Here is a 27595-nt window from a genome sequence, read left to right on the forward strand (position 1 = left end):
TGGCGCCGGTTCGGGTCCGGCCGTCGCGGGCTTACGCCGAGTGCGCCCTGCCCGCCCTCTCCGCGGCGCCCCGGCCCCCGTGCGCCGCCGCGGCCCATGGGGAGAGTCGGCCGGGCAGGCCGGGTAAGTGGCGCCCGAGGCGGCGTCGGGGCGCGCGGCCTGGCGGGGAGCCGGGGCCGGAGCGCCTCCCCGGGCGGCGCTGCACGCGAGGCCGCGGCTGTAGGCCGCGCCGCGAGGGGACGAGAGGTCCCAGAGCGGCCCTCCGAGCGGCCGGCGTCCGGCGGGCCCCCGGCCCCGGCGGCGGGCGACCCGCCGAGTTTGCCCTCGCGCCCGCCGCCGCTTTCCTTTATTTGCCTCGGGGCACCGGGCCCTCGAGCTCCTCCTGTCTTCCAGTTCTCCCCTTTCCCGTCCGTGCCCTTCCGTCCCTGGGACCCGCGGACGTTGTGGGTTTTTTCCGCGTTTTGAAAAAGTTGCTCGGTCCCTAGACCCTAGTGGCCAGGCTTGTGTCACCTGTGGCCCAGCACCCTTGGCCCCTCCAGGGCCTCGGGCAGCGGAGAGGAGGGAAGCCGCTTCCTTCCCCGGCCGCAGAACGGGCAGCTCCGGATGCTGACGCTTCTCAAAGGCCGCGGTGCACCTAGCCACCGATGGAAGACCTGGCTCCGGCATCCCCTCGGTCCTCGTGCTTGAGAAGCGGGATTTCAGCTCCGATGTGCGGTCACCAAGCGTTGTCTTTGAGCGTTTCTCCGTGCCCAGACCATGCGTCCTGAACAGCAGGTGCAAGATAGATGAGAGTCGGCCCCTCCTCGCAGGGAGTTTGGTCTCCAGGGGAACGAGCCTCAAAACCCAAGCCTGGGTTGATCCAGGGGACTGGAGTGGGGACGAGAGGGAACGAGGCTTATAACGGAGCCTTGGGGGTGTTGTGTTAGATGCGCAAGGTCGGGGAAAGGTTCCTGCAGAGGAAGTAAGTGTACCAGGTAGCACAGGTGAAGCCGCATAGTGCGTTCTGGAAATTGCAGGTAAGGTAGAGTTTGGAGGAGTGGGTAGTCAGGCAAGATGGAGAACGTTCTCTGAGAAGTCGGTAACGGAGAGGCGTGGAAGGTACTTCTTGTAGAGGCAAGCATATGGATCGAAAATAGAGTGTTCTGGATAAGGGCAAAGCTCTGCGTGTACTCGGATGAGGACTGTGTCTCCTGGCAACAGGTGGAGTTTGTAGAGTGCAGCTCAGTTTCCCCATTTCTAGGTCATAAAGACCACAGCTGTTTTGACTGTATTGGGGATATTTAGGGCATAGGGAGTAGTGAATTAGTAACTTCAGCAGAGGGTGTGTTTTAGAATTTTGCTAAGAAACGTGCTGCATACCGCGCGGCTTAGAGCAAGTGGGTTGTGAGGTGGACGAGAAAGAACGAGGCGTAATAGAAGTGTCATCGGTGAAAAGCCATGCTGGTTGTGGAGTTCTGTGATGACTAAGGGCCACCTCCATGGGAAATAAGAGTTTGGGGAGAACTGTCACTGTGTTCCCAAATGTAACCGTATAAAGCGGTTTCTTTTTACCTGGTTTAAAACTACCCTCAGGGAACAGATGATCCAGGGGCTAGTGATCCCTCAAGTCTTTTGTAATAGTAAACAGTGAAGGCTGTTGGGCCAGACACGCAAATTGTAGATGACGCTCGGGGACTCTGTTGCAGTCCACCCCAGCCTAAGACTGGATGTGACGGGGAGGGGGGGGGGGGGTCTGAAAAAAGTGTTTTAATTCTTCAAAAAGGCTCTGTTAATTTTATACGAGGCAGATGCCTCTTAGTACTTATTTCTGGTCATTTTGGTGGACGTCAACGTGCCCGGCCCCTCCTCTGTTCCCCTCTTTTTCCTTCTGCCTGTATGTACTTCCTGTCTTGTTCAGGCTTCAGCTTTGCTGTGTGATAGCTGAGTATCTAATGATTGAAAAGAAGAAAGCCTCTTGCCATGCTGCTGCTTTAGGGGCTCAGAACTCAGACCTTGCCTTGTGGTTAGTTGTGTGGTGGTGGTAGTGTTCCTCCCGTTGCGATGGCGACGATTTAAAATTCACCTTAGTTCTGTCCAGCACCACTTACTGTAAGACGTGGCCTTAAAAGGCAGGTCTGCAGATCTTGTCTCACCATGTGATTCAAGTAGGGGCACTGCCGTTTTCCACCCGTTCGCTTCATGCTTAAGACATTTAGAGGGTATTTGTGAAGTGCTTACAGCGTTCAAAGCGTGGTGCTCAGCTGGAGATACAAAGATGAAGACGAAAACAGACCTTCCGCCTTTAAGGGGCGTGTAAAAGAGGAGGAGACAGGACTGTCAGCCAGGAGGCAGCGTAACATGTACAAGTTGCTCCGACGTGAGTGTGTTCGGGGAAACAAATTGGGGGTGGGTGGTTTTGTGTGGGGGCAGCTGTCACTAAAGGCTTCAGAGATGCACTGGAGAGAGGAGTTAGGCGGGCTGCTACTGAGCAGCCTCCTTCCACGTTCTTTCTGTACTAGTGGTACATGTAAAAAATACTTTGCCAGCTTGGGTAGGATTTTAAAAAGTCACCGTTCTTATGGCAGAACCACGTTTACCGTGTTTGTTCTCAAGGAAGAAAAACGGAGCGTGTAGGAAAGCGTGGCGATCAGAGTGTGGTGTTGCGGTAAAAAAGAGATAGCAGGTATTTTAAAGAAGTTCTAAAAGTGATGTGTTTGTGCCTGTATTTGACCCTGGCTTAAAGCGTACCCAGATGTTAGAAAGCACTAGTTTTTACTACGTGGCAGGAGGCTTCATACGGTAAATGTGTTCTGTCGTCCGAGGAACATCTCAGCCGTGTTAGGTTAAGTTCAGGTCCTGGCGGAGTCCAGTCAATGCCGGATACCTCTTCAGAGGGTGAAGGAATCAGCTGTGGTATGTTACGGTAGGAGTGCTTACAACGGCTGAAATGACGATGTGCACACCTTTTAAGGAGTAAGTGCCGTAAACTTACGCAAATCGTGTTGCATAAAAGGAGGTGGTGAGGGATTGATGGGAATGGGGTTCAGGGTCCTGCCCGCCCCTGGGCTGGGGACATCACTTGGATGGGATGGGGGGACCTTCCGGGTCGAATGTGGTTTCTCGTCCAGATTCTGACTCTCGTTCTACGGGGTAAATTCGCTGGTGCTTGTAGTGTTACAGTAACGACAAGCGGGCCATACGTGTGTGGTGTGTGGATGGGTAATGAGTGTGTCGTTGCTGCGATGAATCCAGTTCTGTGAAGTTGAAGTTCCGTCCCAGTGAGAAAAGCAAAGGAGCTCTTCTGGGTGCGATCCGTACGCTGTGTGTTACAGAAAACTAGCAGGTGCTGCCAAGATGACGTCAGCTTCTCGTCTTTAAAGTGTGTTTGCGAAGGTTTTGAGAACAGATACGAGGAAGTTTAAATGTCATTTTTGAAGCTTACAGAGTGAGGCACATCAGATGGAGTGGTCCGCAGGCCATCTTCAATTTGGAAAGGGATCAGAGGAAGCATGGTCCCACAGGACCTCATTAATTCAGCCCCGAAATCTTTGTTAAATACTGGATTCTTGGATGGAAGCACTCGGTTGGAAGAAGAGATCTTCTATACTGTTTGACTTTTTTTAACCCCCAAATTTGGGGAAATACTTCTGTTAGAGTTTACTCTTCCTGGTAGGGAGATGTCCTAGAGTTAATTAGACGGCAGCCTGGTACCTCATCCTCACTTTCCCAGGGCTGCTCCCTCCCGCCCTGTTACCTAGACTTCTGTTTGCTTTTAATTGTGGTGAGTGTACGTAACACAGAGCTTAGGGTTGTGACCGTTTTTAAGGGCGCAGTACCGTGTTGGTAGGTACACACGCGTACAACCGTCACGAGTGTCTGTCTCCAGAACCTTTTGCCTGCCTTTCGCTTCCTGGTGGAACCTGTGGCATTGTGCAGTTTCAGTGTTGATGCATGTGGCTAAGCAGACTTTCTTTAATTAGGAATATCTCAGCAAGTGTTTATTTGTTAAATTCCTACCCTGTGCCAGAAATTGGAGATGCAAAAATGGATAAGCTGATCGTTTCCCTTGTAGTTCAGTGGGCATCTGGTTAACCTGTTTCCATTGGCACAAATATATTCGTAAATACTATCTTCTTTCTAATCTTTATTTATTTTTGAGAGAGAGAGAGAGACAGAGTGCAAGCGGGGAGGGGCAGAGAGAGAGGGAGACACGGCATCCGAAGCAGCTCCAGGCTCTGAGCTGTCAGCACAGAGCCCGACGTGGGGCTCGAACTGACAAACCGCGAGATCATGGCCTGAGCCGAAGTCGGATGCTTAATCAACTGAGCCACCCAGGTCCCTCACGTAAATACTATTTTTGATGAGGTTGTTAAGTTTCTTAGGAGGAGTTACTGGGAGAAGTGGAGTTTGGGTTGCAAGCAAATTTTGTTGATCTTTGTTTACAATTTCCTAGAAAGCTTCATTGTGTCTGTTTGTTTCCCAGAATGTGTTAGTCTTCCCTTGCCTTTATGAGAATAAAGAAAGGTAAAACAAACGAACCCTGGTTTAACGAGGCTTCCGTCTGGTGTCTGGTTGAATGAAGAGAGCCAGACAGGTCAGCCAGGCGCGATGAAAGATGCCTGGTCGTTTGGAAGTAGTTTGAGAACCACGGGACTAAGCTGGACATGCGGCGTTGTTTCTCTTTGCTGTTGCTCTGAGTTTTTCGGGTTAGCTGTAAAGTTTATGTATTTAGATAAGAAGGATTGTTTTGAATACCACTAGGCTGTGAGGGAAGTGCACAAAAGCCTCTGATCTGGGTGCCTCAGTGTTCCTTCTGGGGCCGTCGTCATTGGCCAGAGATTTCAGAAAGGGTGGCTTGGGTGCGGTTTGCAAACGGTACTCACTGTGCTGTTGGCCTGACTTCTGTTCAGCTGTGGGTCAGGCGGGAGCTTAGTCTGCGGCTAGCGCGGTGAGCTGGGCAGGCCGGGTCTGGGTTTTCACGGCGTTTCCCGATAGTGTGGATTGAAGTGGACGCCGGGGGCGGCGGGGTGGGTTCCTTACTTCTCCTTTATCGCCTCAGTGACTCAAGCTCAACGTGACAATGGGTTGCCAAGTTCCTGAATAAAACGTTCACTTTGTCTGGCACTGCAGGCAGTGCGCATTCGTTTCCCTGCTGGATATGCTGTCTAGGAAACTCTTTGTTCGCACTATCAGCCGAGCTGGTGAGTTGTCACAGAAGCCTTACCCAGGAGAAGGTGCTAGCATTCCTCCATTTTTGGGTGATTCATTAGAGCAAGTCAGGCACCGGTACCCTGGGCTCTGCTTTTATTCTGCCTGCTTCTGTACTACCTTGGGGGCCTTTCATTCGGAAATCAAACCTGAGAGCTTTTATGGGAGCTGAGGGCTCGAATATTAAGGACTGGAAGAGACTGAACAGCAGCATCAGTTGAGTGGGCACCGACTTCCAGGCTGAGAGCAGCTCCTCGGGGGGATCCCGTCGGTCCCCACCGCATGCAGAGTGGAACCGAGGACAGCCAGCAGCTTGCGGTGGCAGGGTCTTGGAGTCCCAGCCGTAGAAGCGAGGAGACGTAAGCGTAGACCAGAGAGGTTTTGCCCTGAGTCAGACATAACCGGGGGGAAAATTAAATGTTTTCCTTCTCGTCTGTATTGCCTTCCCTTCCTGAGAGACAGACACAGGCGAAACAGGGATTTGTTTAACACGGTTTCTGTGGCAAAATGCTGTCTGGACCTGGGAACTGACAGATTTTTGGAACGTGCCCATAAATCAGAAAATACCTGTGCTATTTATTTGCAGTTTGGGGATTTCAGTCAATTTTTTTTTCTCTTTCCCTTTGTGAGAAAGAGATTGATTTCTTATTTTGAGAAGTGGGCTGTGTTGTGGTTTCACCCAGAACGTTGAGGTTGTATTTAAATTTAAAGGTGGCCGTAGGGATTTAGTGGCAAGGGCTGTGTTCACATGACTAGGTTTGGAGTGGGTCTTCTCACCTTGACCTTGGGCGGATTTATCTCCCAAAGTCCCAGGTCTGTACCAGGTTAGGCTTGAACAGCAGATAACTGCATTTAATACCACCCTGGCTTGGTAAGACTTAATATGTGTGAAATGCTGCTTGTTTTTGTTGTTATTTTGTATGCCTCCATTCTGCAAGGATATTAGGTATTGACCATTTACATGTGGATTATTGATTTTCTCTTTGCGATCAGTGTTATTAGAGATTACAAATTTAAACTAACTCGACTCTTCAACATTCAGTCATAGTTTGTGAAAATACAGCTTCTGTGAGATCATTTCTGTTCTTTTTTTTCCTTATTTCTAGGCATATGTTTAGATTTCTTCTCCATCAAAGGTAGCTAATAGTGCTAAATCAACCTGGTAATGCACTGTTGTAAAGTTTGTACTTTTTGTTGTTGAGACAAAGAATTTTTAAAAATCGGATACATATAGTTGACAATATGTAATTACTAATAATCACTAAGTACAATAGAACAGAATGATTTCACTCAAGAATTACTTGACCACATGATCTTGTAAGTGGGAAAATTAATTCTGCAAATTTATTTGTAAAATAATACGTGGCTATCCTTTTGCGTATCAGGACGCTGATTGGTGGTATCGGTCATCGTGGCTTCTTTTGCTCAGGGTTCCTGGACTAGACCATCTCCTCGAGTACCTTTTACTTCTAAACTTCTGTGATACTGAGTTATTTTAACATGAAAAGATGTGAGATCTTTACTGGAGTTTGCATTCTTTCAACCCCATACCCCTTGCCTTTCAGCATTAAACTGGAAAGATGTCCCTGTATGATGACCTGGGAGTAGAGACCAGTGATTCAAAAACAGAAGGCTGGTCCAAAAACTTCAAACTTCTGCAGTCCCAGCTTCAGGTGAAGAAGGCGGCCCTCACACAAGCCAAGGTGAGATAAGCCCCGTGTGAGCGCAGAAGTGTGCAAAGCAGGGGCTCCTTAGGATTGACACAATTTGGTTTTAGTTTGTTCTTCTACCTTCTTATCAGGTTTGTAGGGGGAGAGGCCCTGGGTGCAGAGAGAGAGGAGTTCAGAGTCATTGTGCTTCCCCGGACTCTCGGGAAATTGGAGTGAAGAAAAGCAGGAGCCTCCCTTTCCAGCAACGACACTGGTTTTTCAGACTTCCTGAGCAGGGGCCCGGGAGTCTGCATTTTTAGGTGGCTCTCCTGCTGTTTGTGGTAGGTGGTTTGGAAGCAGCACTTAGAGGACGAGGCTCTGCAGGAACTAATAATTTGTGTGCGTTAGTGAGGGCTCACGTTGATTTAGTTAAAATTTTTTTAATGTTTATTCATTTTTGAGAGACAGAGACAGAGCACAAGTGGGGGAGGGGCAGAGAGAGAGGGAGACACAGAATCCGAAGCAGGCTCCAGGCTTTGAGCTGTCGGCACTGAGCCCGACTCGGGGCTCGAACCCACGAACCGTGAGATCAAGACCTGAGCCGAAGTCAGACGCTCAACTGACTGAGCCACCCAGGCGCCCCTGAGGGCTCACATTGGTTCTGAATGTGTCAGGCATGTGTGGTCTTGGGGCACTTGGTTTTGTTCACATCGTGTGCATGTTGGGCACTGGCGACATCTTTGAAATTGAACACCACATAAGACATTAAGACCATACTTGTCCACTGAATGAATATTTGATCTAAAATGTTGTTTAGCAATTAGAATGGTATAATGGTTTGCTTATTGTTCTAAGGGGCCTTGCATTGTAGTGTATCACCCAGTGAAAGTTCTGTCCCCCAAATGGGCGAATATGGCCGTAATGCACAAAAAGTTTGCTCTTTTTATGTGCAGAGCACAGATGCACATAAAGTACAGAAACCCAGTATACCTGTGGGGTGAAAATTGTATGGGCAGGAAAAAATGTATTAAAAGGTGCCTTGAGGGGGAAGCAGTAATGACAGAAGAAGTTAAGAAAACCTGCCTTAGAGATCTATTGAAATATTTACCAATAAAATGTTTGAGTTTAAGGAATTTGCTTTAAAATAATCCATTATGGGGAAGGGGAGGTATGGACACACACGAAACAATTGCCCACGAGCTCATAGCCGTTGAAACTTGTCCTAGACATTTAGGGACTCGTTCCTGTTTGTTTTCTTTCATTTTGTGTTTGAAATTTTACATAATAAATTGTATTTTAAAGTTGGAATTATTTTTCTTTTACTGCCTATTCAATAGGTAGTTATATTGGAAGTGCTTACATTTGATTGCTCAGCATTGTAAAAAGGTGTTTAGGATTAGGATACCCACAGGTAAAGCAATATGGTCTGAAAATCTTAATTTGTTTTGTCAGTTCTATCGATCAGGGTTTTTGTCTTTTTTAGATTCATCATAACCAGATTAAAATTTTTATGCCAATATATTTTCTTTAATGTTTATTTAGTTTTGAGAGAGAGACAGAGCAAGAGTGGATGAGGGGCAGAAAGAGGGAGACAGAGAATCCGAAGCAGGCTCCAGGCTCTGAGCAGTCAGCACAGAGCCCAGCGTGGGGCTTGAACTCATGAACCATGAGATCATGACCTGAGCCGAAGTCGGACGCTTAACTGAGTCAGCCACCCAGGTGCCCCTTTATACCAGTATTTTTAGAGAGACAGAATTTTGTTTTTTAAAACAAGCTTTCATCCCACAAGAAAGGAAGATTAGCAAAACAAGTCTTGTTTTTCCTTTAAATTTTTTTAAATTGGTTAAGTTTTTAAATCTCTCTGAGTTTCATACGACTTTTGCTTTGCACATAAGATCTAGAAATAAGATTTTATTTTCCAGTGCTACAACTGTTTCACGCATTATTCTTGAGGGCCTCATAGTCCCTTTTGTACAATGGCTCTGGCTCTAAGGAGCGGTCTCATACTTCAAAACATAAATTCAATTAGACTTCAAATGGACATAATTAGCGGACAATCCTAGGCAGTGAGAGGTAACAAAATAGAAGAGCAGAAGTCAAAATATACAGATTAAAAACTGGGCTAATTCTTTAATTACCAGTGTAATAGTGTCAGCTTTGTGGATTACTTTTAGCCAAATTTTAAAAATCCTAGCTAATTTGTTTCTTCCTGCCCTGGGTAACTTCAGGGTCACTTTCTGTTTCCAGTCAGTGCATATTTATACACTACAGGTTAAAATTTGGCTTATATAAAATACTATTGAGAAAATAGATCCTTTAAAAAAATAAATATATAGGGGCGCCCGGGTGGCTCAGTCAGTTCAGCGACTGACTTCAGCTCAGGTCATGATCTCACAGTTCATGAGTTTGAGCCCCACATCGGGCTCTGTGCCATCAGCTCGAAGCCTGGATTCTGTGTCTCCCTGTCTCTCGGCCCCTCCCCTGCTCATGCTCTGTCTCTCTCTGTCTCAAAAATAAATTAAAAAAAAAACAAACATTAAAAAGGGGGGTGGGGGGGCGCTTGGGTGGCTCAGTCGGTTGGGTGTCCGATTTCAGCTCAGGTCGTGATCTCATGGTTTGTGAGTTCAAGCCCCACATCGGGCTCTGTGCTGACAGCTCGGAGCCTGGAGCCTGCTTCAGAGTCTGTGTCTCCCTCTCTCTGCCCTTCCCCCACTCACATTCTGTCTCTCTCTCAAAAATAAATAAAAAAACATTTAAAAAATTAAAAAATAAATATATTAGGAAATTTATTCATCACATACTGATTTTTCTGTACCCTTACTTTACTCACATTAAAAGTAAAGAGTGAGATGAAGTCTAGACTCTTGGAAATCCTCTTGTCTGCCTCAGTCTGTTTAATTTCTGCTTATCAGGTTTTTACTTCTCCAATACAGTTTTTTCAGGTACTAGGAAATCTGAGATTTCAGAAAGATTTTCAAAAGAGAGGTCAAAATAAACGGTAGCCTGTGGAATCGTTTCTGCTAACTTTCTAGTATCTTTTGAGATTGCTGTGTACAGTTAGTAGTATGTTGCTCTTGAAGGAAAGTGAAGATACCACTTCACTCACTTCTCTTAGGTTTAATTCACTAATTAATTCCTCAGCACTAGGTTGGCCTAACCAAATCTTTAAGGGTGTTACCTACAACTGAAAGATGGGGCTGGGGTTTCATCTGTGTCTCCACAGATGAAATAAATCCACTTGAAAAACACACATTGAATGGAAACAATAATGGAAAGAGAGGATTCTGGTCATCTCCCCCGTTGCCCTTTGAACTTTGGTATTCACGTAGTGCATTGTGTATTTAATGATTCGATCAGATTTGTTTGCTTAAGATGATAAGCACCGTTAAATTCAAGAGAGATGGTGGTTTCTTTTGAGCCTTTTGTGGTAATAACACTGAAAACATAGAACACTTTTCAGTTGCCAAGGGGGCATTAAACCTTTGTGACCACAGGACCAGATGGTCACCGCCATGGCCATGTGATGTTATCACCACTGACAGCCTGCAGGGCGGGTGCCAGGGAGGCACATCCCCTCACCTGTGAAGTGTTCCGCTGTCAGGAGCTACAGGGCAGAGAGAAGTGTAGAGCACCAGGAAGTTCTCAGACGCATCCAGAATGTGCAGCATTTTACCAGAGTGTCGGGAAAAAGAGGAGGAGACGAAGACACTGCTGCTTGTGACGATGACGACAGCAGGGAACGGAGTCTGTTCTAAATTGAGAGATTAAAAATTTATTCTGAACCAGGTCTGATCCTGATTCAGGATAAAATCAGCCCTTTATTTATTAGAGAGCAAGCGAGCGAGCAGGGGAGAGGGACAGAGGAGGAGGGCGAGAGAGCATGTGAGTGGGGGAGAGAGAATCTCAAGCAGGCTCCATGCTCAGCTGAGAGCCCTACTCGGGGCTCGATACCACAACCTTGGGATCATGACCTGAATTGAAATCAAGACTCGGATGCTTGGGGCGCCTGGGTGGTTCAGTTGGTTAAGTTGTCCGACTTTGGCTCAGGTCATGATCTCCCTGTTTGTTAGTTTGAGCCCCACTTCAGGCTCTCTCCTGTCGGCACGGAGCCTGCTTCAGATCCTCTGTGCCCCTCTCCCGCTCCCTCTCTCTCTCAAAAATAAATAAACGTTAAAAAAAAATGAGTTCGATGCTCAATTGACTAAGCCACCCACGCACTCCTAAAATCACCTATTTAAAAGTTATTTTAGGGGACAGCTTGGAAAATCTGGATGTGAATTGGATAGGCAATGATACGGGGGGATTGTTGATTTTTTTCGGTGTGGTGTTAGTACTGTGCTTGTGTAAGAGAATGTCCATAATTTTAGGAGATTAAGGGGAAATGTCGCGGAGCTCCAACTTCCTTTCAGATGGTTGAGCACAAAAGACAGGTGTACAGTAAAGAAAATATGGTAACATAGTAACAGTGGTTGATGATACATGAGTGAGTATTGTTCTCTTTTAAAAATTTTTTTTCTGTCCGGGCGCCTGCGTGACTCGGTTGAGCAAGACTCAGTTGGTTGAGCGTCCGACTTCGGCTCAGCTCATGATCTCATGGCCTGTGGGATCAAGCTCCGCATTGGGCTCTGTGCTGACAGCTCAGAGCCTGGTGCCTGCCTCGGATTCTGTGTCTCCCTCTCTCTCTTCTCCTCTCCTGCTTGTGTTCTGTCTACTGAAAATAAATAAACATTAAAAAAATTTTTAATTTTTTTCTATGGGTTTATAATAAAAGAGGCAGGATTTAGGTTCTACTGGGAGGGAAAAACCCCTAATCCACAGTTCCTTTTGCTCAGGCTATAAAAGCATACCTTTTCCTTGTGAGAGAGTCACACGAGGCATGAGTGTGATATGCTGTTACACATTTGCCCTCCTGTGGTCAGTGGAGCTTTTTGCATCTATTAATTCACGTGCAGATTTAGATTAAGAGACCAAGTTTACCGTAAACCTTTTATGAAAATGGAATTTGTGTTTTTTAAAAAAAAGACTGCAGAAAGTATATGGTAATAGTGATAATTGAATTAAAAGGCTGTTGTTTTAAGATCGTTTTTCTCCTATCTGAAAGGTTTGTTCCAGAGACCGAAAAGCTTTGTTATAAATAGTATGAATTTTCATTTGAAGCTTCCGTGCGCTTCTTTTGTTTTTCGATGATTTTAGAGCCAGAGAACAAAACAGAGTACTGTCCTCGCCCCGGTGATCGACCTAAAGCGTGGTGGCTCTTCAGACGACCGGCAGATCGTGGACACCCCCCCGCACGTGGCGGCTGGCCTGAAGGTGAGCCGCCCCCCTGACCCCTGCTGTCCGCATCCTCAGAGCCCAGGCTCCTCTGGGGGTCCTTACAGGCTCGCCCGCGTCGTTTTCAACTGAACTGTGAACATGATCTGAAATAAAGGTAGTACATTATAGAAGAACCAGAAACCGGAGGTAGGCAGGAAAAAAACCAAGTGACTTCAGTCCTAGCCTCCAGAAGTTAAAAACTTTATGTTTTAGAATAGCTTTCCATTCTCTGCCTCCTGACGTGCTTTTCTCATGTTATATATTGTGACTGTCCATCTGTGTTAGAAAGCGTAGGAGTACATGATCATTTCTGTGGCTTCCCCGTGTTTCCTCAGATGGGCGTCCTGTAGTTTATTTAGCTTATGTAATGCTGGATGCGTGCGTTGTTTCTAACTTCTGCTGTCATGAGGAATGTTAGTGCTTACTGTCTTACTGTGGATTAAAATAGAGAAAAGGACTAAATGTACCACCCTTTGATTATCACAGTGATTTCATATAATCTTAGAAACAAAAAAAAAACCAGATATGGTCACCTCTGTGAATGGGTTAGTGAGGATGAGGAAGATCTGAAAAGGGATCATTCAGAGTCATAGTTCAAATTGTACAAAACGAAAGGTAAACGAATTCAGCGTAAACTATAGTCAAAATTCCACCCACTCTTGGGGAGCCTGGGTGGCTCAGTCAGTTGAGTGTCTGTCTCTTGATTTCAGCTCAGGTCATGATCTCATGGTCACAGGATTGAGCCCCATGCTAAGCGTGGAGCCTGCTCAGGACTCTGTCTCCCTCCCTTTCTGCTCCTCCCCTGTTTGCTTGCTGTCTCTCGCTCGCTCGCTCTCAATAAATAAACTTAAAAAGAAATTACAACTGCTCTTTAACATTTATCCTACAGATGGCAGTCCAGTAGTATGACTGCAGTAGTTTAAACAGCACCATGCACACAAATTGTTTGAGGAAGAATGACCAAAAGAGGTTAATAAACAGAATACGTGATTATTGCTATTTCGTAGCAAGGCTCCTGCCCACCTCCCACACCCACACCTGTTAGAACCCAAATCAAGCCGACACAGTCCCAACTGCCCATCCCCTCTCTTAGTTTCAGTCAAAACTGTCTTGGGTTGGTATCTCCCCTAATTTGCTTTTGTTCTGAGATTTCTTGGCCAGAAGAACGGATGTTGGTCCTGCGGGCTGATAGTCTGTCAAGGAGGAAAAGTATCCCCCATGGAGGTGTTTCTGGAGATTCTTAGTCATTTAACATTTTTTGCTCACAAATTATCCACCTAATTTTTCCTCGCTACATCTAATAAAGTCGTTCATTATCTTCTGTTACTGTGTATTGAGTCTGCAGCGTCACCTACAGTATGTGAGTGTTTTAGTTTTTCCCACCCTCACCTGCATTAAGGTATTAACATTTTAATTTTTAAAAATGGAACAGACTGCTTTATTCTTACAGCGTTTAGAGAATGATGGCTCCTTGTTCAACTTAGCAGGATTTATACAGGAAAAGTTTGCTTTCAGATTTTGAAATGACGAAGAATTAACCTTGTTGTTGACAATTTGTTCTGTCCAAAACTTTGTGGTTATAATGTTCTATAAGTTGAGTAGCTGATTGTTGGTTTCTCTCAGGTCTCAATAATAACTGAGACGAAGTCTTGTGCACATGCCTTTGTGTTTTTAAACTGTCTTTTATATGAATACAAGTCATAACTACCCTTTGTGAACCTTGCCTTAAATAGATTTGTGTAAACTTTCCAGTGATCAGGCCTGGGAGCTGATTATACCTGTTTTTCTGACTTCTTATATCCAATGGATCATAACGTTTCCTGATTCTTAGTTGTAGGGAAGCACTGAAATGTTTGTTTTATGACGCAGAACATCAGACTGAATGGTGTAATACAGGAATTGTCAGATTCAGATCCATTGATAGTGAACACACAGTCTCTGTATCACATCAGTTTTGTGTTCGGATACAAAATAATGTTTCACAAACAAGCGTCCTGCCTTTGCTAGTGTGGGGCAGTGTACTTCCTGAAGGAGGTGCGGAGTGGGCCTCAGAGACACCTGTGCTTGCTCGGGGTCTCTGGAGACCAGTGAAGGCATCTGATTGTTACAGATACTAAGGAAGAGTTAAGCTCAGCTAACAGGACAGTGCGGTGCTTAGGGAGGCTAGAGCGCTCAGAACATCAGGACCGCCAGCCTCTGGTGAAGCCCTGTTTGTCCTCACGTGTCTCCAGGTCAGCTGTGTGCTGGCCGCCTTTTGTTTCTCGGATTTCTTTAAGGCTGCCTCTTTTCTCTCAAAGGGTAGCCCCAGTTTCTAAATGTACAGAAGAGAAATGCAAAGTGTTAACCATCAGACCCTGGTCTTAGCGGACCTTAAAAGAACTAATGATGTGGTGGGTCGTGCCATCCACCTGTGCCAGACCCGGTTCCTGGCGCGCTGCCTACCTGGGAAGGGTTGCATATTCCAGGGGGCTTCAGAAAGTCCAAGAGGATGCTTTCTGCCTTTTTTGTGAAGTCTCAGTATAGCATGTTTCCATGGTACAGAATCTAAAGTTTATTAATTGACCACAAGAATGATTGTTATCCACGGATCGTTTTTTTCAGGTTTTCGTAGAGACGTTTTAAAACAGGAGTATTCATTGTGTATTATAGTCAAATCTATTGCTTGAAATTGTAGGCGGCGCAGCTTGTCTAGGAATTCCGGGAAAACACCATAGGTCGTTCTGGAGTTGGTAGTAAACTGAGAGGTGAGCCTCTTCTCTGCTGCTACACAGCTGGGCCTGCGGCTGCACCAACTCACTAACCCTCCTTGGGCGCCTGTTTCCTCGTCACTAAAACAAACGAGGCAGATGGGTGGTCGGCAAAGCCCCTCTGATGCTCATGTTTTTTGACCTTAATTCTGCGTGTGAAATTCTAAGACAAGAGGATGATGCATAGTTTGGCATTTTTACTTCCTCAGGATCCTGTTCCCAGTGGATTTTCTGCAGGAGAAGTTTTGATTCCTTTAGCTGATGAATATGACCCTATGTTTCCTAATGATTACGAGAAAGTGGTAAAGCGCCAAAGAGAAGAACGGCAGAGACAGCGGGAGCTGGAAAGACAAAAAGAAATAGAAGAGAGAGAAAAGTAAGGCTTTGTTTGGATTCGAGGATGTTTTACGTTTGAAATATTCATTGGGATTCGAATGAATGAACCCTGGTGCTAGTTTTCATGGTTGGTCTGAGCAGTCATCAGAAGGAATCCATTTGTTTGTCAGAATTTGTCCAGGCATACGGTGGCAGATGCAGTGTGTTTTGTTTTTTTTTTTTTTTTTACAGATTAGAGGTTTTTGTGGCAGCTCTGTGTCGAGCGAGTCCATCACACCATTTTTGTCGCAGCATCTGCTCTCATGTCTCTGTGTTCTTGGTAATTCTCCCAGGCTTCCAGGCTTCTTCATTATTATATCTGTGATCAGTGACTATGACTCACTGGAAGCTCAGAGGATGGTTAGCATTTTTTACAATAAGGTATTTTTAATTAAGATACGTACATTTTCTTTTTAGGCATAATGCTGTTGTATGCTTAATAGCCACAATGTAGCGTGAACGTCACTTTTTCTATGCACCGGGAAACCAAACACATCGTTTGGTTCCCTTTGTTGCAATATTTGCTTTATTGCGGTGGTCTGGAACCAAACCCACAGTATCTGCGAGGTATGCCTGTAGTTGTTGTGAACAAACGCTGGAGAAAATTTCCTGTCTAGATGCAGAAAACTTGAAGTCTACATTTTGTGTGAGTTGTTAGAAAAGTAACTTAAAAGCCTGATGTTGAATAATAGAGTTTTTTTCCTGTGCTAAGACGGTTCTAGGATCTTAACCATTTAAAATACTTGAAACGTTTGGGGCATGTGACTGGGCTTGGTAAGTAGATTTTGCGACTCTTGATCTCGGGGTCATGAGTTCAAGCCCCACCTTTGGTAGTAGAGCTTGCTTTAAAAAATAAAATACTTAAAACGTTACTACTCTTAATTTTAACTAATTTTGAGCCAGATGGAATTATGACATCTTTTATTTATATTTTGTAAAGGTATGGGTAAAAGATTTATTTGTGTTTCTTTTTTTTTTTTAAATGTTTATATTTGAGAGAGAGAGAGAGAGAGAGAGAGCGCACGCACGTGTGTGCACGCAAGTAGGGGAGAGGCAGAGAGAGGGAGACACAGAATCCAAAGCAGGCTCCAGGCTCTGAGCTGTGAGCACAGACGACAACGTGGGGCTCGAACTCATGAACTGTGAGATCGTGACCTGAGCTGAAGTTGGATGCTTCACCGACTGAGCCACCCAGGCACCCCTCTTTGTATTTCTTGTTTTGAAAATACTCAATGTTGATTGTTCAATAGTCATATATGATTAATATACTTTTTCTCAGTATTTATTGAATCATTTCATGAAGTGAAAGTATGTTCTAGAGAATCCAAATTCTTAAAGTATTATCTATGTTGATAATGCTTTAAAAGTGAAAGAGGTAAACATCAAGGAAACTTTTTCCTTCCTGCTTATTGTATCCGTGTGCCTGTTAAATTTGTTCAATTTATCTTTTGATTTTTCTCACTTCACTTTTGCTACTTTAGTCTTGAAGCAGTTATTTGTACATGTGCTCCCCTCCCCCAAACTAATAGTTCAGTGGGGAAGAGAGGATTTGAATATTTTCTAGACAACAGCAAGTCAAGGTGACATCCTTGGGCTCCATATCTCTAAACTGGTTTGTCTGGGGGCGCCTGGGTGGCTCAGATCCTTTCTTGACTTCAGCTCAGGTCGTGTTCTCACAGTTCATGAGATGGGGCCCCACACTGGGCTTTGTGCTGACAGCGTGGACGCTGCTTGGGATTCTCTCTCCCTCTCTTCCCGCCCCTACCCCGCTTGTGCATGCACATGCGCCCTCTCAAAATAGACAAGTATATTTTTAAAAACTGAAAAATACATTGGTTTATCTGTGATGAATATTTGGTTCCTTTGTTGTCACAGGAGGCGTAAGGACAGACATGAAGCTAGTGGGTTTTCGAGGCGACCAGATCCAGATTCTGATGAAGACGAAGATTATGAGCGAGAGAGGAGGAAAAGAAGTGAGTCATGAAATGTTCCGTTTCAAACTTGGTGAAATTCTGTTTGCTTTTCGTGTTCAGTTTGATAGTTGAATTGACGTTGATTTGGGTAAGTTTCTCTCTGGAATCCGAGCAACCGTGTTTGCATAACAGTTTTAACCTGCATCCTGTTTTCACATATGTTCTCCTGTGAGCTTCTCGGTTGCCTCCCGACATTTGTTGATGGGGTGCTTGGGCCACACCTCCAGTATACACACGGCGTCCTCACCTGCAGCACGTCTGCGAAGCACCAGACAGAGTCCAGGCGCTGGTTTCCAGAACGTTTGCAACTAACATGCATGAATTTGAGGAAGTCCCGTAGCTTCCCTGGACATGGGTTTCTTTCAGTGTCATACGGAGAGCAGGGAGACGAGAATTCGAACCAGGTACTTTGTGAGGCCCCTTCCGTGGCTCAGGTTTCACAAGCAGATTTGCACTTGTGTTACCGCTGCATTCTGAGTGATCGCTCGATGAGTAGTGTTCATTCTTGAGAGAATAGGGTGCTTTGTCATGTTGTGATTGCTGGCATTTCCTTGGTTTGGTTGATTAGTTTGGTTGACAAGTTGAGATTTTTTTTTTTTTAAGCGAGAAATTTAAATCTTCTACTTGTCTGCCAGACACTAGGTACTCTTGTAAGCACTTTTCATAGGTTATCTGCTTTACATCACGCAGCTCGATTATCCCCATTTTAAAGGTGAGGAATCTGAGGCACGGAGGGAATGAGTCCTTATATAACAGGTCCACTGTTCACCGTATCCAAGATCTTCATTTGCCCGAAACCTCCATTATGATACGGTCATCTTTGACATGAGACCTGAGAATACTGTTATCACAAAGCCGCAGTATTTTTCCCTGTGCATGAACTCAGTTTTATGACCAGAAGTTTGGCAAGCGTGGTCTTCCCCAGTGTACAGCTGAGGTTACTTTAGGGTTTAATTCAAACTTTAAAACACTAATGGAGTTGGAAAGGAACAAGTCTGTAATAATTTAGAATTCTTAATCTTTCAATGCAGATATGAATTAAATGTATTTATAGGATGCTTACTAGGCAACAACGAAAATCCAAGTTCATAGAGAGCAGATGGGTGGTTGGGGGGGGAGCGAAATGGATGAAAGGGTCAAAAGATACGGACTTCCAGTTATAAAGAAGTCCTGGGGCTGCCATGCGCCACATAGCTGCAGTTAGTAAAGTTATATTGCATATTTTAGAGTTGCTGAGAGAGTAGATCTGAAGTCCTCCTTACGAGAAAGCACGTGTAACCGTGTGATGGATGTGGAGTAGACTCACTGTGGCGGTCACTTCACAGAGCGCCCAGGTGCCGAGGCAGTCCCATGATGTCCCGTGTCAGTTACACCTCAGTTTAAAACAAGTAACTGCGTGCCCAACACTGTCAGGCACTGCGTTGTTTTTCTAGTGGGGGTAGAGTTAACATCTGTGTATGCCCTATACGTCAGGAGTTGTGGTAAACATTCCGTATCCATGACCTGACTCAGTAACGAATATTTGGTTTTCGTTAAACTTGTTTAGAATCAGCGTATAGGTTGAATATTTATCGGTCTCATCTTTCCAGCTTACACGTTGGCTGCCCGTCAGATAAGGTTCTGTACTTCTGTGTTAAGGACACTATTTTTTGAACATTAACGAGAGCTATACAATCTAGTATTAGGAAAATGCTGGCGTCATATCCACTCTTCACACTGCTGTTAACAGATTGACGTTCATGTTTTAACCAGATTAGTAACAGATTTCCAGTAATCACCCTGAATTTTTCATACTGAACTCACAGCTGGTTTTTTCAGAATCACTCAGTAATCACTTAGGTCTTGGTGATGAGATTAAAAAAAAAAAAAAAAGATAATGGGTGTTTCAGAAGAAACGACAAAGTTTTATTCAGGTTCGTGTTTCTCCAGGAGTATTTTGTGTAGCCCAGACACGTTAATTGTGATGCATGTACAGTAGCCATAGAGGAATTTCTTTTGTGAAACATTACATGCTGGTGCAACGTGTTTTGTAATCAGTTTTTAATTCTCGTTTTACTGTTTTGATCATTTCATTGGCAATTAAATTGTAACACGTCTATTAGGGCTTATGGCGAATGAAAATTCCTTATGTCTTCCGTTCGTGTTCTCTCTCTGGTTGCTGGAGAGCATATGGAGTCTGTTTTTGGTTCGTCGTGTCCGTCATTGTCCGGGACACAGGAGCGGGAATGGCCAAGTGCCCACATTTCCAAGTAGGTGTCTGGCCCCAGTGGTTGGCACCCTGGAGGGCACGGGGCCGCGTTGTGGGGGAGTGTCGGCGCCACGGGAGCTGGGTGTTCTGTCTCTGCCCATTAACTCCTCTGACCCTTTTCTCATCTGCCAAGTGGAAGCAGTGATTCCTCCTTCCGCGGTCGGTTGAACCTAAATGAGGTAACGTGTGAAAATGCCTCGTGGCACCAGACTCTCGGTAGAGCTGTGTTTCTGTTTTGTAAGTAACTGCTAGTTCCCTGGGCCGTGTCCTTCACCTTAAAATTCATTTGTTAACTGCATTTTAGGGTTCTCGATTGCCTGCTGTGAAAAAGATGATTTTGTCTGTCTGGGTTTCGCCCAGGTGATTTTTTGGTCCTAGATGTCCTTCTTCCCTCCCCTGTAGAAGGAGCGCAGGACAGCGCGTGGCATGTCGCAAGCCGGGCGTCTGCGGTGCTCCCCTCGTTTAACCAGTGGGTTCGTGTCTTGCAGGTATGGGCGGAGCGGCCATTGCACCACCCACTTCTCTTGTAGAGAAGGACAAAGAGTGTACGTATCCGTTTCTTGCCCTCTTATTCCGATCCTGGCCTCGGGCCCCATCAGGGGGAGTCTTAGCTTGAGTCGGCCGGGTATTCGGAGTGTCAGGGGAAGTGGCCTGAAAACCCGTCCTCTGGCTCCTCCGCCCGCCCTTCTGCTCCTGCCTCGGGCTTTCATGCCGGGCCAAGGCTTGCGTTCTGTGCAGCGAGATGCTTTGCTCTCCTTTTAAGTAATTTGTTATGTTTTCTCTTCACGTTTCATTGTTGGGGTTAGGTTAAAATACATGTGGCTCAGTCTATAGTTTCCATACTCTGTGGTCTAGAGGCCAGTAAATGCGTGACCTTCCACAAGATGGCAGTGCCTTCCTTAATTAGATTTTTCTGCAATTATTTTCTGTTTCCTTACACATGTTATGCATATTTACTTAGATTGCCAAAACATGCCCACTCACTATTTTTGCTCCTGGTGCTCTGTTCTAGAATATTTGGGTTGGAATTGGACTTTGATACGGCATCTAGATCACGTTCCTGCCCACTGGGTTGGACCGGACCTAAACCACCCCAAGAAAATATAGTCATCCTAGTGCTTTTTAATACACTATGTTATTTTTTTAAAGAAGAGAATTCAGAAAATATTGTTGAACATCTTTTATGTGAAAATACCTGACAGACCATAAGCCCTACTTGAAACTAGTCTCCGGGAGTGGGGCCCAAGCATCTAGATCTTTTCAAAGCTTCCTTGTTGGTTCTTACGTGTAACTAGGATCAAGAAATCACTGGTCTGATGTATAGGCTCAAGTCGCAAAGACATTTATTATTTGCTAGGTTAACGAGGTAGTAATACTGATTAGAGCCTTAAGACAGGTACACAAAACACTATGGGAATTAGAGAAAGCTCAAGTGGGTCTACCTGGAACACACAGAAAATCTTAAAGTTTCAGACACAAATTGTCATTTAAGAGCACGTTAAAGGCTGAATAATGTTTCAGTAGGATGTAAAAAAGACATTTGAGGAGGTAGAAACAAAAGGAGCAAAGCTGGAATCGAGAAAATAGTTTCCTGCCTCTTGATTTTGAAGAGTCATGTAGCGACTAGAGAGTGATTTGGCTTTTCTTACTTCTTATAGGTAACTGATCTATGTAAGTGCACTTCAGAATTTTTTGGTGTCATTTTGGTAAACCTGCTTTATTTTTATTCAATAGTACCCCGAGATTTCCCTTACGAAGAGGACTCAAGACCTCGCTCCCAGTCTTCCAAAGCTGCTATCCCTCCCCCGGTATACGAGGAACAAGACAGACCCAGATCTCCGACTGGACCTGGCAATTCCTTCCTTGCCAACATGGGGTAACGGTTCCAAGTGCTCTTGTCCCAGCAGGTGTGGGAAGGACAAGACTCAGGGTGAAGTGCGTCCACGCTTTCAGTAGGTGCAGCTCTTGGTGGAAGACGAGGGCTCTCGGGTGTTTGGGGAAGACGTCACATAGCGTCCTTCTTCAGAGTCCGTGCTGGAGTCCTGTGGAGGGCGTCCCAGCATGACACCGTTGGGTCTCACACCACACACGAATCCCTTTCATGTGGGTTTTGGATGATTGCCATACTGGACGCCATATTCTCTAGGTGGGGACACTTCTGATAGTTATTTGCATTGGTTTTCAGAACATTTGCAAACGGAATAGCTCCTGTGCGTTAGAGTTGACTTCTGCTGTGTCCACAGGGTGAATTGCAATTTTTTCTTGCTAAAACGACCATTTGCTTGAAGGTTGTGGTTCTATACTTTTGGCTTAAAGCATTTATTCTAACTATAATTAGAAATTTGTCTACTGACATATAAAATTCAGTTTTAAGGTTGACTTTCAGGAGGGCGTGGATTTTTTTTTTTTTTTTAATGTTTATTTCTGAGAGAGAGACTGAGCGGGGGAGGGGCAGAGAGAGAGGGAGACACAGAATCCGTAGCAGGCTCCAGGGTCCCAGCTGTCAGCACAGAGCCCGACGCAGGAGTCAAACCCACGAACTGTGAGATCATGACCTGAGTCGAAGTCAGAGGCTTAACTGACTAAGCCACCCAGGTGCCCCTGGATTTGTTTTTTAACCCACCCTGGGCTTGGCAGGCATGTTGTTCGCCCGGTGTCTCCTGTGAGGAACGGTCACGTGAGGCAGCCCTCCACTAAGGCCTTGTCGTGTGTTTTGGAAGGGACGGCAGCTGTGACGGTGGTCATCCCCCCCCCGTATGACCTCACCTGCGCGCGTGCGCTTTGATTCTGAGCCTGTGGAGAGCTGACTGGCAGGTGGCGGAGAGGCCGCGGTTCATGCCCCGTGTGAGACTTTTCAGTTTCTGACTGAGGGATCCATCTCCTTGACTGGTGCTATGTTCTGTGGTCTAATCGATGGCTATGAAATTGGAGACAGATACAGTTTACAGTGCAGCTCTTTGGTCACGGGGGTCTCCTCTCCGGGGCTCAGCACAGGGCAGTGTAGATGGTTCATGTCTCCACTCGTGTGGGAGGCTCTGTCGGGCTGCCCCAGAGCGTGTGCTGGAGGGGGACACGCGTGAAACTGGGATTTATTCTGCTAGTGAGAGAAGTGGACTTTTCGCTGAATTCCCCCTTGAGCGCGGATGAGGTGTTCACCTTGTGCCCAGGGGAGGGAGAGCGTGGCACGGCTCGGCAGCCTTCCTCCCTCCGGCTCCGAGCAGCTCACTCAGATGGGATTTGTGGGGGGCGATGTAGGTGCGCCCTTACTTGGCACACGGTGTCGTGATGCAAGCCCCGAATAGCAGAGGGCGCTGGGGGGACCTCCTCGAGACCCCCCGAGGTACCTCCAAGCGCAGTGTGAAAGCAGAGTACTAGAGAGAGCGAGCTCCGGCCCGGGACTCGAGAACTGTAGGTTCCAGTTTGACTTCACCATTAACACCGACGAGAGAATTTCTGGACTCAGTGTCTTGCTTTGCTCCTCATCAGCCTTAAGCTGGTCGGCCAGTATGAGCCTCAGAGTCTTTATGTTCTCATCTGCTGAGTGGATGATCTCTAAGAGGTCTTTCGTTTATGGACTGTCATTGGAAACTCCGTTGTACTATTTAGAAAAATGTGGTCGTCGTCGTCGTGGGAAATTTATCCTTGTTTTTTGACAGGCACACTTTTAACTAAACCATGGCCGTAAACTGTAGCAATGCAGAGTCTGAAGCACATGAGACATCTAGTGTTTTCTAATAGGGATGCTGGGAGAATATCGCAGGAAACCGGTGTTTCCCTTACCTCATAGATAATCTCGGGATGTCCAGGATTTCAGCACTAGTTTTTCCGTGTCTTTCAGCCTGAACATCTCACAGCTTCCACTGAATGGCCTGTCGGTAGTTACAGGTGGCCACGTCGAAGCCCTGTGGGATGTACACTTTTCTCTTTTTAGGAGGCGACGGCTGTGATATAAAATCGGTTTGTGCTATAGCAGGTGACTCAGTCCAAGAGATCCTTGTCTTTTCCTTCCTCCCAGTGGCACGGTAGCACATAAAATCATGCAGAAGTACGGCTTCCGGGAAGGCCAGGGTCTCGGCAAGCACGAGCAAGGGCTGAGCACCGCACTGTCGGTGGAGAAGACCAGCAAGCGAGGAGGCAAGATCATTGTGGGCGACGCCACAGAGAAAGGTGGGTGTCCTCCACGAGAGGGGCCTCCAGGGTGGGAGCGGCGGGCGTGTGGTCCTGTGTGACAGGGCTGGTCCTCGCCGGAAAGGAGACTTTCTGATTGTGCTGCATCCCAGTTTGGTGTTGTGTAGACGGAGACCCTGGGGGCTCATCTTTATTTGTTCAGAACAAAACTAGCGGTAGGAAGGTCCGTGGGAGAAAAGGTGAGAGAGATTCTGGCAGAAAATAAACTATACTCAAAGAAATGGTTTCATGCCTATTTCTAGCAGGCAAAGACCTTGTTAAATTGGTTAAAATCATAGTTAGGTTTTTAGAGCATGAAAGACTGAGTCATACACAGTATGTCAATGATTATATCGGTGATTTCCATCCTGAAAGAGTTCTCTGTTTTTTTTCTTTTTCCTGCTCTTTCGTTGTAAGTGCGATTTCTAATTTTCTTACAGATTGATTGCTCTGTGAGATCTAATGTCATTTCAGTCTGTTGGTAGATGATGTCTAGTCGGTGTCTTATCTCCATTTGATTATTACAGTCTGTTCTGTGCTGAGGGCACATTGGAATGAAGCAAACATTTTTGCATTTTAAGCAGAATCGAGTTCATTTTGAGTATCTTAGTTTAGCTCCCTTTCCTAAAGAAAGAGGATGCCTTTTCCGGCAGCCAGTCGGCCTAACGGGCCCGTGCCCAACCCCGCAGTCGCCCTGACCGGTGGGGTGTGTGGCACTCGTCAGCCGGCTGACAGACTGCTTGTTCCATCGGGCCACTGACCTTTGGCCACACTGCCCTGGCCAGTCCTCTCACCTGTGAGGGCTGTGGTCCGAGTGCTCTGTGCAGCTGCCTGAACTGAGGAGGTGAGCTAACAAAAGTTGCAGGTAAATAAGGAAGCCAAAAACTTGGAGGAATTGCAGTAAAAGCTTAGACCAAAGCGAAACAGAGATTCTCATCACAGATAAGGCTGCATTTTTGCTCAGACACTGATTGCATAAATGCTCCTAGATGACTCCGAGGACATGAATAGCGAGAAGTACTCTTGAAATTAGTCATCGTAACTCGGACTCAGTGCTTTAACACGCTTACATCTTAAATGTTTTGCTACAGACGCATCCAAGAAGTCGGATTCCAATCCATTAACTGAAATACTTAAGTGTCCTACCAAAGTGGTCCTCCTACGGGTAAGAAGCAGCATTGAAGAAACCTGTTTTCCTACCTTGATTTTTGTGTGTCATCCACCCTGATCTATCTTTGCACACCTTCAACCCTACTGATAGAGTGCAAAAAATAATTTTTTTGCAAATGATCCTTCTGGATAGACTCCATCTAAAACTGAGGTTTTAAATTCCTTTTTCATGATTATTTATTTATTTATTGCTAGGTACAGTGTTTAAGACTGCAGTGAGCAATTGCTCTAAAATATTTGAAATTGTTAGAAGTTCAGCTTAATGTATGTATTCTGCTTGTATAGGTGCTCTTGTGACTGAAGCTTAATGTGTGTGGGAGTATGTGTTTCCATTTCGTATTTCTCAAAAGCTGTATTTATTTCTCCTGTTATTCTTACAACATGAATGTATTCATGTACTTATGCTCATTATTCACACCTGAAAAACTTCTTTTTGCCTCATTGGTGGGTAAGCCATGTTTAACTTGGGCATCTGTCCAAGTAGGGCACTCTTTTTCAACTTAACAGTCAAAGTAGGACATAAGCTCCAAGAACTATTTTTCAGTTAAATGAGTAAACAGAGTAAGAGTGTACATCTGTACTCTGTTAAGTGCCATGAGCTCGTAATTTGCTTTCATTCAATGTGTTTAAAAAAACCATAAATACATGTTTTTATTTTTGTAAGAAGTACCAACTTTGGGTACTACAAGGGTGAACATTTTCATTGTGTCATTTGGGGTTGAGAACATTTGCCATCATGAAAGAAACTTACTTGTTCATCTCATTTATATATTTGTAAATTATACTTGATGCCTGGATTTGTTTGTTTTTGTTTATAGAACATGGTTGGTGCGGGAGAGGTAGATGAAGACTTGGAAGCTGAAACCAAGGAAGAGTGTGAAAAATATGGCAAAGTTGGGAAATGTGTGATATTTGAAGTAAGAGGGTTTTTTGATGTTTATAACGCAAGTTACAACTGATCGATCATCAAATATTTTCTGCCTCTAAATAGAGATCAGATGTGCAGTGAGAAACATACCGTGTTGTTACTCCCGAAGGTGACAGATGTTGGTTAGGTGCACTTCTTTTACTTGGTTATAGCCATTTTAACCATAAAGATAAGAAGGGCTTCAAATTTTATTTGGTGAAGAAATAAAATGTTTCATTTTATGATTGAGGTTTAGTTTGGTGATTATAGATTGCTGTGTGCTCCATAGTTCAGTTAGTTGGACATGCCTTTGGTTTCATTCATTTGGCAAGTGTGTATTTAGTGCCTCCCACATACATTTGGGAGACAGGAAACCTGTTCCCCACTCAGTGATATGTTCAGTTGAAGAAACAACAAAACAAGCCCGTGTAAAAATCGAGAACATTCAGTTGCTGGACTCTGGAGTAGTCACTGTGAACACAGGAGTCAAGAAAGGGATTCGATCACAAAACATAAGAGCAAGCTTTATGAACGACATCAGTGTGGGCTGAGCTTGAGAAGGTTCCAGCGTGGACCGGCTGGTTGGCGGTGCTGGGAATTAACGGGGGGGGGGGGGGGGGGGTGGTGCTGCTTCCCCAGGTGGAGCGGGGCCATGTTATGCGGGGCTCGGAGAGTCCGACAGGAATTTAGCCGACGTGAGAGGCACTTAGAGTAGGGATCTGTTCATCTGTTTCTGCTCTCACTGCTGGGTCGCGTTGGGTCTTCTGGGTCGCGTTGTGTTTGTTGACTGCTTGATGATTTGTGTAGGCGTCAGCCGGCATAGGACCTCTTCAGGGTCAACAACTGCCCGGCTTAGTTAGCTGTGTGTTTTCTGCACTTGCCGAGGTGCCTCTCATAAGGAGACATTGGACGGATTTTGGTGATGAACAAATCATACTTATTTCCTTGGTACTTGACTTCTCCATTTAAGATGGTAATTGCAACACTTACTCTGACAAAGATCAGTTAAGGAAGAAAACTTACGTACAACTGTATCTCTTGATAACTTTACTTATCATACTTTCATTTCTTTTCCAGATTCCTGGTGCCCCTGATGATGAAGCAGTACGAATATTTTTAGAATTTGAGAGGGTTGAATCAGCAATTAAAGGTAAGTTGTATAGCCCGCTGTAAAGAAGAAAAACGAATTTGTGATCTTAATCCTTCAAATGAAAACATGTTCTTGTGGTGTCTCAGGATACCTGTATTAACGGACTGTCTTTCTGTTTGTCTTTTAGCTGTTGTTGATCTGAATGGGAGGTATTTTGGTGGACGGGTGGTAAAAGCATGTTTCTACAATTTGGATAAGTTCAGGGTCTTGGATTTGGCGGAACAAGTTTGATTTTAAGAACTACAGCACGAGTTATCTTCGATGGCCCTTACATGAGCTGCCGGCTGAGCGGAGAAGAAACGGGCGACAGACAGCCAGCCTGTGTGGCTGCTGGGTACAGAGACTCTTGGAAGGACTTCTGAGATATATGTTGATTGATCCCTTTTTTATTTTGTGGTTTTTTAAATATAGTATAAAAATCCTTTAAAAAAAAAACACAATCTGTGTGCCTCTCTGGTTGTTTCTCTTTTTACCACTTCTAAGGTGATTACATTTTTTTGCTAGGATTTCATGATAATTCTCAAGTGCTTCAGTGAGACAGCATTTCTTGCACTAAAAATATCTAGAACGTTTTGGGATATGGGGTTGTATTGTTACCCTTTTCTTTCTTTTTTGATTCATTTTAATAAAACCTGCAAGTTCCTAAACTGTAGCTTCATAAATTCTATAATAAAGTGTCATCTTGGCAGTCTGCCAAAGGTGGAAACGT

At 45.2% G+C, this 27595-nt stretch overlaps 1 protein-coding gene across 1 annotated transcript; it reads left to right on the plus strand.

The window, feature by feature from the left end:
- On the plus strand, nucleotides 1-27533 carry RBM17 (RNA binding motif protein 17). Its single transcript, XM_047065954.1, has 12 exons — nucleotides 1-123; nucleotides 6753-6890; nucleotides 12030-12146; nucleotides 15106-15272; nucleotides 17147-17244; nucleotides 19981-20037; nucleotides 21227-21368; nucleotides 23508-23659; nucleotides 24751-24824; nucleotides 25648-25746; nucleotides 26814-26886; nucleotides 27014-27533. Exons 2-12 carry the CDS (start codon nucleotides 6768-6770, stop codon nucleotides 27115-27117), a joined length of 1206 nt encoding a protein of 401 aa, XP_046921910.1. The 5' UTR covers nucleotides 1-123; nucleotides 6753-6767; the 3' UTR covers nucleotides 27118-27533.
- Nucleotides 27534-27595: the final 62 nt, after the last annotated feature.

This window comes from Lynx rufus, unplaced genomic scaffold, assembly GCF_022079265.1.
Source record: "Lynx rufus isolate CCGP_SWC_20201006 ecotype Redwood Valley unplaced genomic scaffold, mLynRuf1.p SCAF_7, whole genome shotgun sequence".
NCBI lineage: Eukaryota > Metazoa > Chordata > Mammalia > Carnivora > Felidae > Lynx > Lynx rufus.